We start from the raw sequence: 20,829 nt of genomic DNA, 5'->3' as shown, positions 1-20,829 counted from the left end.
AAGTATATTAAGAGTAAAAGAGTATGTTCTATGGTTAATGGAACTAGGGAACTAGGTCAGCACAGACTAGAGGGGCCAAGTAGCCTTTTTCCGTGCTGTAGTGTTCTATGGTTCTAAGGGACAAAATTAGTTCTCTAGAGGATCAGGGTGGTCAAATATGTGTGGAGCCTTAAGTAATGAGGGACGTATTAAACAGTTTTTTTGCATCAGTATTTACTCAGGAAACTGGCACAGTGCAAAGGAAGGGAAACAAACAGAAGGGCCATGGAACGTATGGAGATTAAGGAGGAGGAGGTGATTGCTGCTTTACAGTGAATAAAGGAAGATAAATCCCTGGGCTGGATATGATATTCCCTTGGACCTTGAGAAAGACTAGTGTAGAAATTACAGGGGCCCTGGCAGATATATTCAAGATTTCCTTAGCCATGGGTGAGATGCCAGAGGATTGGAGGATGGCTCATGTTGTCCTGTTGTTTAAAAAAGGCTCCAAAAATAACCCTGGTAATTATAAGCCAGTGAGCCTGATGTCGGTAGTGGGTAAATTATCTGAGAGATCGGGACAACGAGGATCTCGCATCGACAGCTACTTTTTGAGAAGTAGGTTGAGTCAGTTGACTGATGTTTACCAGAAAGACAAAACCAAAGTCTGCATGACATCAATGCCGCTGTCCCAGAGGAGGAAGAGCAAGGCACAGGAGAACAACCCAAACCCACCCCATTTAGAATGGAAAACAAGATGCAGGGACGAAAGCCGTTGATCAAGTAGCCAAAATCCTGTGAGAAAGCAATGTAGGGGGAGGTCAATGCTGACCTTTGCAACATTTTAGAGATGCTCAGAGGCAAAACCATGAAGAAGTTGGAAAGAATGGGGGAATTAATCTATAGCTATGGGGTGGAACATTTTGAAGTGCAAGAGAGGAAGAAGACTACACTGATGGTCCCCATTACACCCAGGGGGAAAAAGGATATAGATTATTTTGTCAGAGAGAGAAATCAACCGAAGAAACAATGGAGGAAGGCCACAGAGGAGGAGAAGGAAGGCATAAACCTGTTGTAAGCAGGTATCAGGAGCAGGCTTGCGACACTGGGGAAAGCTGAGAACCTGGTAAGGAAGCACAGGAAGGAGAAGACAAGAACAAGCTTCTATAAAGATCCCTTCATCTTTGTGAAGGGTCTCTTTACAAGGGAGAAGAGTGGGTCTCTCAGTCTCAAGGACAGTACTGGAAAAACATCTAGAAAAACACCACATGGACACCAACACCACGAAGTGATCACCATCCCACCTGATAGGCCACCAATCCATCCACCAGAACCACAAACTTGATACCAGATCATCTAGTTGGAGTGAAGTGGAGAAAATTGTGCATAGAGCAAGGGCTGCATCAGCCCCAAGTCCCAATGGAGTGCCATACAGTCACCCTCCTCTGGAGGGTCATGAATGTAGTATGACGTAACCAGGAGATGCCAACATCCTGGCAGAGAGCCGGAGGAATCCTGATCCCAAAGGAAAATGGTTCATCAGAAATTAGACAATTCCACCAGATCAGTCTCCTGAACGTTGAGGACAAAATCTTCTTTAGTGGCTCATAGGCTGTCAACATATCTTCAAAGGAACAATAGATCAATCCAGAAAGCAGGGATCTCGGGCTCCTCTGGCTGTCTGGAACATGCTTGCCCTATTTGACATCAGATCCAGGAGGGAAAAGATGTTCATGTGGTGTATCTGGACTTCATAAACGCCTTCAACTCAATCCCTCATAACCTCCTCTGGACTGCTTTCAATTTCTTCAGGGCCCCAGTAGCCTTCACAAATCTCGTTATGGCCTACTTCCAGGATATGCAGCTATGTTTGACAACAACAGACTACATCTCAACATGGCAATATCTGGAGGTGGGAATCATGGACGGTTGTACCATCTCTCCACTAGCCTTCACCATGGCCATGGAGGTGAACATTAGAGCATCTATTGAGGTGGTTGGAAGGCAGAGCATAAAACCTGGCTTGAGGCTGCCGCCCATCAGAACATGTATGGATGATCTCACAACCAAAGCTTGTACTGTACACCTATTGAGGAAGCAGCAGGAAAACATCAAGCAGGTTTGGATGAAGATCAAGCCGAGCAAGTCCAGAAGCATCTCCATTGTTAAGGAGAAGCTGGTAGATCAATGCTCTACATGGGCGATGAGGCGATTCCAACAATCTGCGAAAAACCAGTGAAAAGCTTAGGTCGGTGCTATAATGCATCCCTCAAAGATACAGAGCAGGTACATCAGCTCAGGAAGGATGGCATCAGTGGCCTTAAGAGCATTGACAGAACCACACTGCCTGGCAAGTTGAAGCTCTAGCATATGCGGTGTAAGCTCTTTCAACGTTTCATGTGGCCACCAACCCTGTATAGTGGCCACATGAAACTGTAAGTTTCAGTCTCGAACATCAAAAAGCTGGAGAGACTGATCAACTCGTACGTAAGGAAGTGGCTTGATCTTCCCAGATGCCTCATCAGCATTGGGCTCTACAGCAAAGGAGTCCTAGAGCTACCTATTTCCAGTCTTTCAGAGGAGTACAAGTGCGCTAAAGTAAGACTGGAGATGATGATAACAGAGGCGATTGATCCATTTGTAGCTCAAGCTGCTGTCAACCTGGTGTAATGATTATAATATTTTGGGGAATTTGGTAAGATTTAGAGTAGGTTATATACATACACACATTTTAAAACAGATCTTATTTGAAAGACTGAAGAAATATTAAAGATCTCTGGTGAATGTTATGCACCTTTCACAATTAGGTGTTAATTGAACTGACATCATAAAATGAATGACCATTGTTTGGAACTGGAGCCAGAATAGTTATAAGTACCCTTTCTACAAAGTGCTCACAGAAAGGTCACTCCTGGGTTTTGTTTATACTTAAGATAACAACTTGAGCAGAAGGAAGAACTCTTGTTGTTTGCTGGAGAAGGTGGGGGTTTTGCAAGTCACATGAGTCACTTGCTTTTCACTGGAGTTTCAGTTGGAGAGAGAGAGAAAGAGAGAGGTCACAAGCTCTCTCAGTCAGTGTGTGTGGGACACTGAACAGTGCAATCCAGGAAGAACTGATGAAAAGTTCCAAAGCAGTGGATGGCTGGAAGTGATATCTGACTGATGTTTCTCTTGGAATAAGGGGAACAGAGTGGAGCTTTGTGGTGGTTTAGAGGAAGAGGTTACCAACTGGAAAACCCTGTTGGGGCAAGTTTCATCAGCAAGACTTTGAGGTGGAACTAAGGTGGTACCTTAGATGTGGAAATCCTGGAACAACAAATCTCTCTCTGCAAACCCTACAAGAACCTTCCTGAGCAGTAAACATTTACCTTTCAAGCACCAAAGTCTGGTGAACTTTATACATGTTAAATTCTGTACACAGTATAATAATTGCCTCCATCCAGAGAACTTGGAAGAAGAAGTGAGATTGAACTGTGAACCAAAGAACTTTTCTTAAATTTACACACACATCACATACACGTGCACTTAGAATTAGAAGGGGGTTAATTTGGCTTAGTTAAGTTAAAGTTTGATTCTATTTCCATGTTTAAAGTTGATTAAAAGTAACTTTTGTTTTAAAAACCACTTGTCTTGGTGAATCTCTATTGCTGCTGGGTTTTGGGGTCCTTGGTCTCGTAACACTGGATACTGGGAGGAAATGGATTCCATCAGAAGCAAATAAGCGAGCAAATGTGGCACTCAAGCAAAGGGACATCATGGGCTGAGTGCACCAAGGGAGGGACTGTCTTGGTCGTGGGGCCAGTACACCAGCCTAAAACAAGGCTGCTCCATCTCAGAGACATAGGCTTGTGCTGCAGGAGATACATTGGCAGGAGGAAGCAGAAAGGTACACAAAGGCTGTCGCTCAGGAAAGGCAAGGGCAATGGATGAGATGGGAGGGAGAGGGGAAAAAGAAAATCTCCTGGTAAAAACTAAGGAGATGAAGACATTCAGAGCGAGCTTCACCATCAGGGCTGCATATGATCCATGCCGTCTGCCATGGATCTCAACCAGTAGTATGAAAGGACCCGACATGCTCCCTCCACCTGACTTCAGCAACACTAAAACATATTTTGTTGAGCTGTTAAGACCAGCCTCATTCAAGGCTGATACACCTAGCATCACAACTAGGTGCTACGGTGTCGCAGCAGTGTTGGAAAATCGATGGACGAGTGTCAACACTTGACCTTCCCCTTTATCCCGCTGGCCATTAACAGCATTTGTCTGGGAAGGTGAGCGCCAAGCTGGAATTGCCTCATCAAGATCAGACTTCGGGCAGCTAGGTGGGGCACCTGATTGGAAGATGGCGACAGACTTAGGCCAGAGGGTCTGCTTCCCAAATGAAATCACGGAAACCAAACTCAGACCAGATTTTGAGCTTTGATCTGCCTCACTCAATCATTTATATGATTGAGTTTGCAATGCCCTGGGAGGATGCAGTGGAGGATGAGTGGGAGAAAACAGAGAGTGGTAGTTGATGGTTGCTTCTCAGACTGGAGGCCTGTAACTAATTGGGTGCCTCCGGGATCTGTGTTGAGACCATTGTTTGTTCTCTATATTAGTGATCTGGATGATAAAGTGGTGAAGTGGATCAGCAAGTTTGCTGATGACACAAAGATATGAAGCATTGTGGACAAAGAGGAAAACTTTCAAGGCTTGCAAAAGAATCTGGACCAACTGGGAGAATGGGCCAAAAAATGGCAGATGGAGTTTAATGAGACAAATGTGAGATGTTGCACTTTGGAAGGGCAAACCAAGGTAGGACATACACATTAAATGGTCGGGCACTGAAGAGTACAGAGAAGCAGAGATCTGGGAATACAGATACATTGTTCCCTGAAGGTGTAAAGAAAGCTTTTAGGATCTTAGCCTTTAGAAATCAAAGAACTGAGTATAGGAGTTGAAATGCTATGTTGTGTGCAGTTCAGATCACCTAACTACAGGAATGATGTCAATAAGATTGAGAGAGTGCAGAGAAGATTTATTAGAATTTGACCGAGTCTTCAAGAGTTGGAATTACAGGGAAAGATTAAAAACCTTAGGACTCTATTCCTTGGAACGAAGAAGAATGAGGGGAGATTTAATAGAGATTTACAAGATTATGAGAAGTATGGACAGAGTGGATGCAAGTAGGCTTTTTCCACAAATTGAGGAAGATAAATATGAGGTTTCATAGTTTTAAGCTGGAAGGACAAAGGTTTTGGGGGAACATTAGGGGAAATTTCTTCATTCAGAGAGTGATGGATGTGTGGAATGGGCTGCCATCTGATGTGGTGAATGTGGGCTCAATCTTATATTTTAAAAATAGATTTGCTAGATACATGGATGGGAGACGTCTATAGAATTAGCGAAATAGTGGTCAGGACAGACTAGAAGGGATGAAGGGCCTGTTTTCTCTGCTGTAGCTTTCTATGGTTCTATTATATGGATTGATCTCGGGAAGGGAAATGACAATGGCAAGGTTTCTCTGAAAAATCTACCTTACCAACGTCTGGGGTCTTGTGCCAACATTGGGAGAGCTGTCTCACAGACTAGTCAAACAACAGCCTGAGAGAGTCACATTCACAGAACTATACCTTGGAGTTAACATCCCAGATATTGCCAATGCCATCCATGAATACATCCTATACCACTGGCTGCATAGACACAAGAGGGCAGCAGTTCATTCGTACAGTCAAATGGGAACTGCCCAACAACTCCTCAACATTGACTCTGGATGCCAAGAAACTTGGGCAAGGAAACCTTCTGTTGATCACCGCCTCTTGTACCTCCTCGGCCAATGGATTGATATCGCTCCATTTGGAACACCACATGGAGGAAGCATTCAGAGTAGCAAAGGCACAGGATATGCTCTGGTTGGGGACCAATGTCCATCCGAACAGTGGCTTGATAGCACCACAACTGACCGATTGGGTTTGCGCCAGGTAGTGAGGGATCCAAGAGGAGAAAACCTCCATTCGTGTCCTCACCAATCAACCCATTACAGATGCAACAGTCAATGAAGGTATGGTGATAGGAGTGACAGTCCTTGTGGAGATGAAATGCTGCCATCATAGTGCAAATACCCCTCATCATGTCTCTACCACCATGCTAAATGGGTTAGGCTGTGAATACATCCAACAGCTCAGGACCACTCAGGGCATTATGAGGTGCTGCAGACCATCAGCAGTAACAGGATGGTACTCAACCATAACCTGCAGCCTGAGGGGCCAGCACATCCACTGCTTGACCATCTCCATTGCAGCAGGGCATCAATCCTGGTTCAATGAAGAGTGCAGGAGGGTGTGCCTTATGTGAACAGAAGGATGAGAGGAGAGAAAATAAGACCGATTAGATATAATGGGAAGATATGCCTGGAGGCTGTGGAAGTGGATGAGGTCCTCAATGAATACCTCTCTTCAGTATTCACTATGCAGAGGAACCTTGATGGGGGTTAATGTTCTAGAGCATGTTGATATTAAGACAGAGGATGTGTTGGAGCATTTAAAATGCATTAGGACAAATAATATTTTTCGGGCTGCTCCACAAGGGAAGGAGATTGCTGAGTCTCTGGCTAGGATCTTTGTGTCCTTGTTATCCATGGGAATGGTACTGGAGGATTGGAGGGTGGCAAATGTTGTCTCCTTATTCAAAAATGGAAGTAGGGGAAGTCTAAGTAATTATAGATTAGTGAGCCTTGAGTCTGTGGTGAGCAAGCTGTTGGAAAGGATTCTTAGAGATAGGATCTATGGGCATTTAGAGAATCATGGTCTGATCAGGGACAGTCAGCATGGCTTTGTGAAGGGCAGATCATGTCTCACAAACCTGATAGAGTTCTTTGAGGAGGTGACCAGACATATTGACGAGGGTAGTGCAGTGGATGTGGTCTTCAGCAAAGGAAAAGAAAAAATAAACAACAGGAATCAAGGTGAGAACTGGTTCATATGCAGCCCTGAAGATCACTGGTTGGAATAATACCTCACACTCAGCAAGACTGTTGCTGTGGCTGAAAGTCAATTATCTCAGCCTCAGGTGTTCTCTGCAGGGTTTTCACAGGGCAATAGCTAATTATCTTCAGCTAATGTATCAACAACTTTCTTCCAATTGTAAGGTCAGATAGGGATGTCCGCTGTGTTACGAGCCCAGAGGAGCCCAAAACCCAGCAGCAATAGATATTCACCACAACAAATGGTTACTTAAACAAAAGTTGTTTTTAATTATCTTTAGACATAAAAATAGAATCAAACCTTAACTTATCTCTATTGATTTACTTAACCTTACTTAACCCCCTTCTAATCTAAGCGCACGTGAATGTAATGTGTGTGTAAGTTCAAAAAAGTTCTTTGGTTCACAGTTCAATCTCACTTCTCGTTCTTCCAAGTTCACTGGTTGTAGCCAATTCTTATACTGTGCACAGAACTTAATATTTAAAAAGTTCACCAGGCTTTGGTGCTTGAAAGGTAAATGGTTACCGCTCAGGAAAATTCTTGTCGGTTTTCAGAGAGAGATTTGTTGTTCCTTTTTAATCAGCCACTTCAGTGTCTAGCTGACGAAACTTGCCCCTTCAGGGTTCTCCAGATGATAACCTCTTCCTTTCAGGTCACCACAGAGTTTCTTCTTGTTTCTCTTATTCTAAGTGAAACATTAAACAGCCAGTCCTCTCCTCTTGCATGAACCACAAGGGCTTTGACCAGGCCGTCTAACAACTGGGCTTTCCAAAAGCTTGCCAGCTTGTCCTATTCCAGTTCCAGCTGTTGTCTGCTGGTTATAACACTGTACAAGAGATCTCTGTCTCTCTCTCTCTCTCTCTCTCTCTGAGAGAAAGCCTGCATGACTCTCTCTGCTTGCAAAACCACAAGATCATCTCAGAACAGCAAATTCTCTTCCAGGCAGCAGCGACTCCGGCATGCTCTTTCATCTGTTTCCTTTTGCAAACAACAATCCATTAGTGAAGTCTCTTGAGCACCTCTTCAAAAGTTCTTGCAAAAGCTCTGGAGCCAATACATCTACCATGTGGCAGAGCTCCAGTATTTCAAATAAGATCTGTTTTAAAGTGTTTGTTTGTGACCTACTCTAACAAATATTTCCCAATTTATCTCCAAAAAACATATCTAATATATAAAGCAGACCACAACCAAATACAGCAAGACCTTGAAAATATCTATACCTGGGCTCAGTTTGCAAATAAAATTCACTTAAGGGTCAGGTAGTGATGATATCCAACAGGAGAATGTCCACCTACCTTTCCAAGACATTCAATGGATTCATAGAAAACCTGCTTGAGTCTGTGATTGCTTCTCTTTCTCTGCCCCTAACATATTCCATTTATCCAATCTAACTCTGCCTCTTTCTCCACATATGCTGCCTGACCCAATGAGCAATTCTAGCATTTTATGTTTTCATGCAGATTTCTACCATCCCCAATTTTCTGACTCTTAATAGGCATTAAATGATCCCCCAAATGTACTTCCCATATTTTGTAAAAGTACAGTGTGTGGTTCAAACCCATCTTGGAGTTAAGTGTGACATTATGGTTCCAAAAAATCTAGGTAAGTTTCAGTCAGTAGGAAATGTGATGATGGAGATAGTGCCTCGACCTAAATTGACTCTGTATGTATATGATATAACTAAGAGTCAGTCAACGTTAATTCTTGCGGGTTACTAGAAATCATCATGTCAGAACAGAAAGAGAAGTCATGGATGGGGATTCTGGTGCTATCATGTTGAAACAGAATCCCAGTTCTCAATACACTGTGCTCATGTTTTCCTAGATTTCACACTCACCTCTGCAATCTCTGTTAGGTGTGTGGTAGCTGAAGTCAGAAGTGGAGCCCTGAGCTAATGGTCCTAACCCAAAACACTGGCCAACCATTTCTCTCCATGGATGCGACTTGACCTGCTGAGTCCCTCCACCATATCCTCGCATGTTGGACATTTTTACCGAGAGAAAGATTCTGACTATTCACCATATCCATGCCTCTCATAATTTTATAAACATCTATCAGGTTTCCTCTCAACCTCTGACATGCCAGAGAAAAGAAATCAAGTTTGTCCAATCTCTCCTTATAGCTCAAACATTCTAATCTAGGCAGAATCCTGGTAATTCTCATGCATCCTTTCCAAAGCCTCTACATCCTTCCAGATCTAAGCCTCCAATATGGTCAGGAAGTCTTCAGTGCCCAAGGGCCTTTAGTAATCCTTCCTACCCTCACCAACCTCTTGAAACCTGGTTCTAATACCTTATTCCCATGAGCCAATATCCAGCAGCCTGCAGCCTGAGTAGGTCCTTCAACCACTGAGCCCCTCATTGCTGTGGTCACTTTTCCTGCAGGGTCATCTCCTATGCTTCTCCTTTTCAGCAGTGGGGGCGGGGTGGGGGGGGTGGGGTGTGGGGGTGGTGGTGGGTTCTCCCTGTTTTTGGTGTCCGTGCGGGTCAGCTCCTCCCCAAGAATCTGCAATCCTTCAGGGTTCATTGCCCAGTACAGGTACTATCATCTTGGGCACAGACCTCTATGGTTGTGGGATGTTTAAAAAAAAAGCTCTTTTGGATCCTTTAACAAGCTGTTTAAAGCCTGTGCAGAGCCATATGCATCAGGACCAAGCAGAAGGACCCAAGCATCTGCAGATTCTGAATCAGCCTACAATAACATATCTTGGCATGGCATGTCAGGGGAGGATTCTCTCTCTTTAGAGCTGCTCATACATCAGGTGAATGTATCTTCTCCAAATGATCTTTTAATCTATTGTGATCCCAAGGATGGTGGTAGTATGGACCTTGTCACCAATGTTTGCATTATATTAATGTGACAGAAACCAGGATTGGCCAAGTTTATGTTTGTTGTCATTTTAACTCAGCTTCTGTGCAGGCTGATTTCTTATGAAGCCATGTTTTGAAAGCCTGGTCCCATTGCAAAGTCAGGGAAGGTTGTGGGAATGGAATCCTCACCACTCTCCACTGGAAAGCGACTAGGATTCACATGCTGATGATGTTACCTGCAAATTGTTTTCTATTTTCAGGACATGGAAGTCCATGTTATCGAAGGCCAGCAATAATTTTGTGATATTGACAAAACAAATGGATGAAAGCTACTCACATTTATAAGTGGGAAACATGAGGTTAGAAATGCTCGGAACAAGATACATTCTAAATATCAGAGGATACTGGAGGGAGAGGCAACATTCATTCAAAGGAACCTGGGCATATACAAGAACACGATAAATCTATGGGGCTACTGGAAATGACAATGAAGTGCCAATACAAGTTCAATGGGCTGAATGGCCAGTGTTGAAATCTTCAGAAATTTTTAGTGCTTAGAGGTAATGGAGCAAAAATAGCAAACATCATGAATTAATCAAATGGCAGAACAGTTCACAGAGCCAACTTGTTGCCATAAGTTTACAGTAACACTATAGTGTAGAGAGCAATCCTTAATAAAATATTCTGTTCCGAACCCACGTTTTGTAAAATGTCATCACCCTGAAAATCTGTTTCTTTTCCTACAGATCTCCCTGACTTGTTGGGTATTTCATATGTGTTTAACCACATTTTAAAGCCTCCTCTATAACATTTCACAGTACAGTGCAAAAACAGGATCATACCTCCATCCAAGTAAGAGCAGGCCCACAGTTGATCTTATTATCGGCTATGACAGTGAGCCTGGCAAGATACGCCATCAGCATCTGGGTAACTGTCTGTGAAAATAAAAGACAGATTATTCAAGCAGACAACCCGGAAATGGGGACACAAAGTACAAAACTGCTTCCAAATGTTAACGAAACAGTTAAATCCATCTCTCTGCCCATAACAGGTGAAAAGTGAGCCGGTTGGCTTATGCAATGAAAGCTCTGTTAGCAAGCGGAAATACGAAGGACCACCTCCTCAGTTCAACACCAAAGTCTTTCTGCAAACTGACATTCCATTCGTGGAATGGAACAGCAATCAATGAATGCTATACATTCCCTTAATATATTAGGATAGACACATCTGGATAAAAGAGGTTTGAAAGGAACACTGGACAGTGGAATAGAGACATAACCAAACCAATGCTAGAATTTCAGACACAAATTGAAACTAAAACAGGGATTATGATCACAAATCATAATTAGAAAACAATGGGAGCACAGATCAAAGCTAGGATGGCAGATGTATCAAGAATTCAAGAAGCATCAGTAATTGCAGCAGAGGCTGGAATACAAATTAAAAACAGATCAAAAAGAGTGTAGGGATCACGCTGGGACATAAAATACAGTGAACATGAGATACACCAACAATCATGGAGAGAGTGAGGTAAAAAGAGAAAGGAAGTCTAAGAGAGAAGACAAAAAGAGGGACAAGATACAGGATCAGGATATTAGAAGTGGAAAGGGTAGGTGGTGGGATGGGGAGAAGAAAGGGAGAAAAGGATCAGAAGGAAGTTGTTATGCAGAAAGAGTGAGAGAACAGCAGCAGTATCAAAGAGAGTTTGTTGCGGGAGGGAAGAGATTGTAGAAATGGGAGCAGAAAGGACAAACAGATGTGGTTTAAAGATGAGGCCACAGCCGCACATTGAAAATTGGCAGCCATCAGAAATGTGGCAGTGTAGATTGGAAAGAAATGGGTGGGTTTCTTGATCAGGGTAGGGGCAGATATTGAGGCCGGATGAGGCAGAGAGTAAATGGGATGTTTAAATGGAGTTAGCCTTGCCAACATTACTTCAAAACCAGACAGTGAAATGCTGTCACAGCATTGTTTCAGCTAAATGTAAAGAGCAACAGATTCTGGAAATGTGAAATATATTTTAAAAAAATGCTGGAACAACTGAGGATAGGTTGCACAATGAGTTATTGTTTCAGGTCAATGAATCTGATCAAGAGTTATCAACTTGAAAGATTAACTCTGTATCTGAATCCACAAATGCTTTCTGACCTTTAGAAGTTTTCAATAATTTTATTCGCATAAATAACACCTACACTGTGATTTATCTTGATGTGGAAAGTCTGGGGTATGACACTCCAAAGTTTAGATTCCCCGTCAGCATATGCAGGTTGCCAGTTAACGTTAAAAAAAATCAACATTCCATTTATTGTTGTGTACACAAAAATAGAGTTGAAGTTGTTCCTTTATTATTTGTCCTACAAACAGCACAAAAAGGGGTGCTATTATTTTTTTTTAAATATGGACATACAGAATTGTAACAGGCCCTTCGGCCACAAGACTGTGCCAACCAAATACATCAAGTAATGTACAAGCCCCTTATGTTCTTTGTTGAAAGGTAGAAGTAAACCAGATCATCCAGAGGAAACCCACGCAGACATGGGGAGAATGTACAAACTCTTTACAGACCGGATTGCTGCCACTGTAATAGCGTTGGGCTGCCGCTATACTAATCGTGCCGCCTGACTGAAACAGAGCCACTACCGATACAAGAAAGAGAAGTTCACATAAGGGTGTATTCTCAGGTGGTTACGGTTGTTAAGTGTGACACTCTCCCATGGCTATGCAGCAAGGTTCTAGATGAATGACGGTTTTTGGATAAAATACCAGAGAGCAATCAGAGTTCAAGTAATTGAATCTCAGCAGAGAAAGGGAACGTGGCAAAAATTCCTTTTGTAATATTTGGCGTCAACAAAAGTCTATATATTCCAGAAATTGGAGCGGATGTCTGCTTATTTATTCAGCTGCCAATTCCAGGTTTGGATATTTGTGAATTAAGGGGAAAGTTTGGATATGGTGGCATTTTGGTCCAAATCAGCCACTAATGCTGAAAATCTGTGACAAGGTGGCCTGCAACCATGAAGTCAGCAATGCAGGCTCAAAGACAAAGAAATCAACAGAAACTTGCAAGTGAAATGAAAGGAATAAGGCTAAAAGTTCTTAGATTAAAGTTTCAAAAACTGACAGTACGAAAATCACGACTTACAGCCTTGTCCTCAGAGCAACCCAGATCTTCCGTTCTGTCTGCAAGAAGTTTGCATACTCTCTGCATGCAATTTTCTACAGGATCTAGTTTTTCCCCCAAATCCCTCAGCTTCACGGATTGGTAGTTTAATTCACTATTTCAAATTGGCCCAAGAGTAGGTGGAGAGCAGGAGAATTAGGAAGTATTAATGGGCAAGCAAGTGCGAGTAGATACACGGAGTACAAACTGGGCAGGAATGGGATGACTGGGATTGATCTGACAGTGGCTAGATGGGCTGAACAGATCTCCTCATACATAATTGCCAAATAACAAAATATAAAGATATAATAGTGCAATCTGTGTGACAACATATCATCGCCACATATGACTTTTAATTTAAATATAATTCTAAATGCATCCACAGAATGTTTCACAAGGAAACATGGAACTAGATATTCATTCAATCAACTTCAAAAAACAGTAAGTCCATAATACCTTTGCAAATTGACAGTCTGTAGTAGAATAATTTTGCAGATGTTTTTCCCAACTTGTCTCATTTTTTAACAAGGGTTTCTTTTGCCTGAACAATTTTTCCCACAAAAATCTTACATCCATCCCATTACTGCCAACAATAATTTGTTGAAAATGAGATTATCATCCTCTTTGGTCCAAGAGAAAACAGTCCTTATTCAATCATAGAACAGTCTGGTTACAAATTAATTTCCCGAAAGTAGTAGAAACATACAATATACTAGAGGTCCTCCAGCATCACTGGGAAAAAAGGTTTCAGACCTGGTACCTTTCTCAGGACTGTTTTAAAGAAGGGTTCCAGATTGAAACCCTTCAAACCTCTGGTGAGACCACAGTTGGAATTTTGTGTTCAGTTCTGGACATCTTTGTATAGGAAAGATGTGGAAGCTATGGAGAGGGTGCAGAGGAGGTTTATTGAGATGTGGCCTGGATTGGAAAAGCAGTCTTTTGAGGCAAGGTTAGCCGAGGTGAGACTTTTCTCTTTGGCGTGCAGAAGGGTGTGAGGAGACTTAATAGAAGTCCATAAGATTTCAGAATTTATTGCCATGAGCAAGACATGAAATTCGGTGTGCGACAGAGTATTTTGAGGTGGTTTGAGAAGAATTGCTAGAGCAGCTTGTGCACACATATTTTAAAACAGAATATTTGCAGGACTTTTGCAGAATGCTTTTTTGTAAGAGGCAACACAGTATCAACAACATACAGCTTGCCTGGGAGAGCATCTGATTTTTGCAGGCAAGGGCAAAACACTTTTGCTCTCAGAGAGGGAGGGTGTGATACAGAGAGGAGAAACACAGAGATCAGTTCCAGAGGGACAAGCTGGCAAACTCTGGAAGGCTGCCTGGTCAAAGGAGACTGGCGGTGTGAAAGGTGACCTGAAAGAAAGAGGATCATCTGGAGAACCCTGAAGGGGACAAGTTTCATCAGCAAGACTGATTGAGAAGGAATCAGTTGTGGATGTCCTGGAAAAGGAATCTCTCTCTGAAAACCAGCAAGAACCCTCCTGAGTGGTAACCATTTGTCTGTTAAACACCAAAGCCTGGTTTACTTTGTTAATGCTAACTTCTGTGCACAGTACAAGAATTGCCTGCAACCAGTGAGATTGGACTGTGATCCAAAGAACTTTTCTTATCTTAAATATACATTATACACACCTGCGCTTAGTGTTAGAGGGGGGATTAAATAGTTAGGTAGGTTAAGTAATAAGTTAAAGTTTAATTCTGTTTTCTTGTTCAAATATAATTAAAAAACTACTTCTGTTTAAGTAACCCTGTGTTGTGGTGCATATCTATTACTGCTGGTTTTTGGCGTCCACTGGACTCCGTAACATTTTATGGGGGATTGTCGTTTAGGATTTGAACATTGATTTATTAGTTGATTGGGTTTTTTTTTGCAAGCTATTGTGTCTGATATTTTTGCAAGCTATTTTTGCAAACGAACTTAAAGCTGGTACCTGGAAAAACAGCAGCAATGGAAGTTGATACATTTTTTGTTACAACCATCACCTGCAGGACATGAGAAAAGAGGAACTGATGAGGAAAGTACAAATATAGAGGATTATAGTGAAATGTTATATCAGTAAGGGAAAATTTGTTGAGGAAGACTTAGAAAATTTTCCAGAGAATAGATCTTTTGAATTGCAATTGGAGAAATTGAGGGTGCAAGAAGAAAGAGAGAAATGTAATTTTGAGTTGCAAAGACAACAATATGAGGCAGAGGAGCTGAAAAGCAAAGAGAAGAGGCAGAAAAACAGAGGAAATATGAGTTAGACGTAGCTGAAAGACAGAATGAGGAAATTGAAAGGGACAGACAGTTTCAATTAAATAAGTTAAGAATGGAGATAGAGAAAGGTAAGGCTATAACTTCTGGGGAGAGGTTTTTGGCTAGTAGGGAGGTAAATCTAGTGCCTCCTTTTAATGAGGGAGATGTAGATACATATTTTCAGCTTTTTGAAAAGGCTGCTGAGAGCTCAAAATGGCCAAAAGAAAAGTGGCCTCTTATGCTTCAAAGTGTACTGAAGGGAAAAGCACAAATTGCACATTGTAGCTTGACTACAGAGCAAGTGGCAAATTATGATAGTGTTAAGCAAGCAGTATTGAAAGCTTACGAGTTGGTTCTGGAAGCTTATAGACAAAAATTTAGGAGTTTGATAAAAACATGAAATCAATCTTATATGGATTTTGCTCTAAAGAATAAACAATAATTTGACAGATTGAGAAAATTAATATTAATAGAGGAAATTAAAAGGTGTGTCCCAGAGGAGATATACCTGGATGAGAGAGATGTGGGGACGTGGCAATAGGCAGCTAGATTAGCAGACGAATTTGCTCTGATTCACAAAAATATATTCCAGAATAATAGGCATTTTCATAGAGCTAATGTGGAACAGATTAATAAGCCTGTTCATAAGGTTAGTATGGAGCAGGATAGTAGGCCTGGAATAAAGTCTGGAGAAAATGTTACAAGAAAAGATGAAGGAAAGGACAGAACTTCTGCAGTTGTATGAAACCTGGTCATGTGATTTTGAATTGTCTAGTCTTGAAAGAGAGGTTTTACTAGAGGCATGTATTCAAACAATGGAATTTAAGGATAGCAGAGGTGCCAATCCTGGTAAGGAGGTCATGGATGTTTTCAAGCCTTTTGTGTCAGAGGGCTTTGTCTCAATAAAGGCGGGAGAACCACAGGTTCCAGTTAAAATTCTTAGAGATACTGCAGCTGCTCAGTCATCGTTGTGGGAATTGTTTCAACTGTGGATCAAAGGACTGACAAAGGGGAGACAACTTTGATTAAAGGTGTTGGAGGTGAGGTGGAGTCAATATCACTTCACAAGGTTGTGCTAAATTCAGAATTAGTCAGAGGACCTGTTGTAGTGGGAGTAATTCCAAAGTTACCCATGCAGGGTGTCTCATTTTTGTTGGGAAATGGTTCTGCAGATGATAAAGTTTGGTCAGTTTTAAGATTGACAAATCAGCCCAGTAAGGATGTGATTAGAGAAGATGGTGAGATATATCCTGCATGTGCGGTACCTAGGTCTGTGACTAAGGAAATGATGATAGCTGAAGAAGATCCAGTTAATAAAGATTTGCCCATTACTTCTGAAGTATCTTTGAAAGAGCAAGGTCATTATGAGAGTGAGGATTTCTCTTTGTCAAGGAAAGAGTTAATTCCACAACAGAAAAGGGATACAGATCTTGCTATCTTAAGGGAGAAAGCAGTAACTGAACAGGAGATTAAAGAAATAGCTTGTGGATATTACTTAATAGGTGAAGTGTTGATGAGAAAATGGAGACCTCTTGATATTCCTGCTAAAGAGTGGGGAGTGATTCATCAGGTGGTTGTATCTAGAAATTACCAGAATCAAATTTTAAATTTTGCCCAGAAGCAACAAAGTATCAACATACAGCTTGCCTGGGAGAGCATCTGATTTTTGCAGGCAGGGGCAGAACAGTTTTGCTCTCAGGAAGGGAGAGAGTGAAACAGAGAGGAGAGACACAGAATTCAGTTCCAGAGGGGCAAGCTGACAAACTTTGGAAGGCTGCCTGGTCAAAAGAGAAGACTGGCGGTGTGAAAGGTGACCTGAAAAAAAGATCATCTGGAGAACCCTGAAGGAGGAAAGTTTTGTCAGCATAACTGATTGAGATGTAAAAGATAAAATTCAGTTTTAAATTGGAGTCAGTAAAACATTATCTTGAAATGATCCAAATAGAACAATTAAAAGGAAAGGTTCTAATTTAAAGTTAAGAATCACCGATAATATTGAAAAACATCTTTCCAAAATTTCTCTAAACTTGAGCAAGTCCAGAACGTGTGAATTAAAGAAGAATGACCAATGTTACATTTGCCACATTGAAGATTTATCTCTGAATAAAAATGAGACAATTTAACTTTAGACATATGTACTCTATGGACCACTTTAAATTGCAACAAACAGTGTCATGCACAAAGGGAGGTTGTGTTAATCAAATTACAAATAGAGTCCCACACCTCATCTGAGAATCCTGTTCCCAGTCATTCTTCATTTTAACTACTGAGGCTATCCTTAAATAAGCAAATTATTATAAATAAGAGATAGTAAACCTTTATGAATGAGTTGTAAATCAAAAAGTATATTAAGAATGTTTGCCTTGGAAAGACGGGAGTTGGACTTGGGTGTGGTGATTTCAGAAAGAAGCTGGTCAGATTGGTGTAAGGACAGCATGACATCAATTTTAAACGCAAGATACGAACTGGTTCAGTATAATTTTATTATATCTTACCCCACAAAAGTTACACAGATCAAAAGCCGAAATTTCAGAGGCATGTTTCAGATGTGGCACTGAGACAGGAACTTTTCTACATGCCACGTGGTCATGTGTGAAAGTGGAGCCATTTTGGCAAGAAATTGCAGAAAAACTAACCAGGATAACAGGACTGGCCTTCACGGGTGACCTGGAGCTGTATCGATTTGATAATTTCATGGAAATAAATGACAAATCGACCAAATATCATTATCGAAATTATAAAAATGGCACCAGCAGTAACAAAAAAAATGTATTGCAATCACTTGGAAGTCCAACTCCCCTCTACTTATAGCACAATAGACTGCAGAAATAAACAGCTGTATAACTATGAAAAAAAATCACATACCACTTAAAGAACAAATACGACACTTTTGTAAAGGTCTGGCAGACATACCTGGACCACATAGACCCCAGACACAACAATAAAAAGGAAAAAAAAAAGGGTATGAAAATAACTATTATGTTTATAAAAATGTAATTTCCCCAACTATACTCTATATCAGAGGTTCTCAACATTTTTCTTTCCACTCACAGACCACTCTAAGTCTTCCCTATGCCATAGGTGCTCTGTGATTAGTAAGGGATTGCTTAAGGTGGTCTGTAGGTAGAAAGAAAAAGCTTGAAAACCACTGTTTTACTCGTCCCTAATTGACTCGTTATGTGCACGGTTTCAGAACTCCAAAGGAAATGGGCCAATGACAATTTTTCTCAAGCAAAATATTTCAATAACAATTGGGTCGAGAGCAGTGATTCTCAACCTTCCCTTCCCAGTCACAGACCACCTTCAGCAATCCCTTACTAATCACAGAGCACCCATGGCACAGGGATTACTGAAAGTGGTCTGTGAGTGGAAAAAAAAGGTTGAGAACCACTTACAATATATGTAAACTCAAAAGGTGAATGAATCTGTATGTATGGAAGGGGAGGAGGGAGGGAGGGACTGTTTTGTTTTTGTTTGTTGTGTTTGTGAGAAAAAGTTTAATATATTGTATATTAAATATGTTACTATGTATAATTTTTGAAAATAAAAAATATTTTAAAAGAATGTTTGTCTTGTGAATTCACAGAAAATCAGGGATCTGAGAATTAATAAAATGTCTAACTTATAAATATCTAAAAAGCTGTGACCCTTAGAAATGCACATGAATAGAAGAAAAAGAAAGGGTTACGGGGTAAGGAGGGTTTAGTATTTTTTAAGGAATATCTGAGTTGGCACAACATCGAGGGGTGAAGGGCCTGTACTGTGCTGAAGTGTTCTATGTTCTGTTATAATTTTGACCATTCTTTTTCTCCCACTGATGCTACTCAAACTGCTGAGTTCTCCCAACAGATTAATTCATGGTTAGAGTTTGAAACTAAGTTTGGAAAAACTTGGGTGGCGTGGTTGGCATAGTGGTTAGTGCAACCCCTTTACAGCGCTAACGATCAGGACTGAGGTTCAAATCCCGCACTGTCTGCAAGGAGTTTGTACATTATACCCATGTCTGCTTGGCTCTGGTTTCCTTCCACCGTTCAAAACGTACCAGGGGTATAGGTAAATTGGGCAGCACAGACCTCTGGGCCGAAATGGCCTGTTACCGTGCTGTATGTTCAAAAAAAATTAAAATTTTAAAATTTTAATTTATACAGACCCCCCCCCCCCAGCACAAGGAGTACATTCTGTGTGGCCCAGTACAACAATAACACCATCTACAAATTTGCTGACGATACCAGGGTAGTGGTTCTATAAAAAGGGGCGATGAGTCAGCATACAGGAAAGAGAATGAAAACTTGGCTGAATGCTGCACCAACAACAACCTTGCACTCAATGTCACCAAAAGCAACAAAAGCAGGTGGATTTTAGGAGGAAATGCCAGAGGTTTACAATCCAATGATCACTGGCGGATCAGAGGTGGAGAGGGTGAGCACCATCTCGGAGGATCGTAAAGAAAGCACATTATCATCTCTGCTTTCTCAGGAGTTTTTAGAGGTTTGGTATGACATCGAAAACCCTGGCAAACCTCTACAGATGTATGGTGAAAAGAGTGCTGACCAGCTGCATCACGGCCTGGTATGGGAGTGCCAATACCTCTGAGCGGAAAGCCCTGCAAAAGGTAGTGGATATAGCCCAGTACATCACAGGCAAAACTCTCCCCACTATCAAGAACACCTACAGGGAACATTGCTGTCAGAGACCAGCAGCAATCATCAAGGATGCACACCACCCGGCACACGCTCTGTTCTCACTGGTGCCATCAGGAAAGAGGTCGAGGTGCCACAAGATTCACACCACAAGGTTTTTTAAATATTTCATTTAAATCAACATTTTTCTTTTTCTTTCTTTGGCTTGGCTTCGCGGACGAAGATTTATGGAGGGGGTAAATGTCCACGTCAGCTGCAGGCTCGTTTGTGGCTGACAAGACCGATGCGGGACAGGCAGACACGGTTGCAGCGGTTGCAGGGGAAAATTAGTTGGTTGGGAAATCAACATATATAAGATAATAATAACAAACAATAATAAATCACAATATTACAATGTCAATAGATATCTGCTGAGAATATAAGGAAAAAGAAATAAAAATTAAAAAAGAACTAAAAAAAACCTAAAATCCTCCCCCCTTAACCTAATCTAATCCCATAACTAATCTAATCCATTATAAAATACATAATAACATAACTGCATAATGATTTGGATTGCATCAGATGACACTCCCAAAAAGATGATCCCAAAAATATCATATCATTCAGAGAAAACTTCACTAGTCAGGAGGATTAAAAAAAAAAGGTAAATAAATAAATTATAATTTTAAGCTCATAATTCTAGCATAAGGGCTCCAAATTTGTAAAAATAAGGAATATTTACCCCTTTAACTATAAGTAATTTTTTTCTAAAGGAAAACAACTTTGAATCTCTGCATGTCATCTATCTAATCTTAATGAAACATTGGATTTCCAACACATTTCCTTGCTATTACTAAAGGTAACAACAAATTTTAATTGAGAATCTGATAAAAGTAATTTAGGAGTAATACTTTCAAAATTTCCTAACAATTCAGGATTTAACAGAAAAGTCACACCAGTAATTCGTTGTAAAAACTTACTAACAGAAACTCAAAAAGAAATAACCTTCAAACAAGATCATGTAGAGGGAAAAAAGGTTCCAA

General features: G+C 41.1%; 1 protein-coding gene across 11 annotated transcripts in view; it reads right to left on the bottom strand.

The window, feature by feature from the left end:
* The window catches only part of arhgap32b (Rho GTPase activating protein 32b), a 618,422-nt gene that overhangs the window by 182,431 nt on the left and 415,162 nt on the right, over positions 1-20,829 (bottom strand). For all 11 annotated transcript variants that reach the window (XM_069894391.1, XM_069894400.1, XM_069894389.1 and 8 more), the window contains one exon: positions 10,597-10,689. In XM_069894391.1, coding sequence (XP_069750492.1) covers positions 10,597-10,689 — 93 coding nt within the window. The remainder of the gene's footprint in view (positions 1-10,596; positions 10,690-20,829) is intronic.

The sequence above is a fragment of the Narcine bancroftii genome, chromosome 8 (genome assembly GCF_036971445.1).
Source record: "Narcine bancroftii isolate sNarBan1 chromosome 8, sNarBan1.hap1, whole genome shotgun sequence".
Taxonomy (NCBI): domain Eukaryota; kingdom Metazoa; phylum Chordata; class Chondrichthyes; order Torpediniformes; family Narcinidae; genus Narcine; species Narcine bancroftii.
Note: the sequence above shows the minus strand (reverse complement) of the source record. Positions and strands in the feature narration are given on the sequence as shown.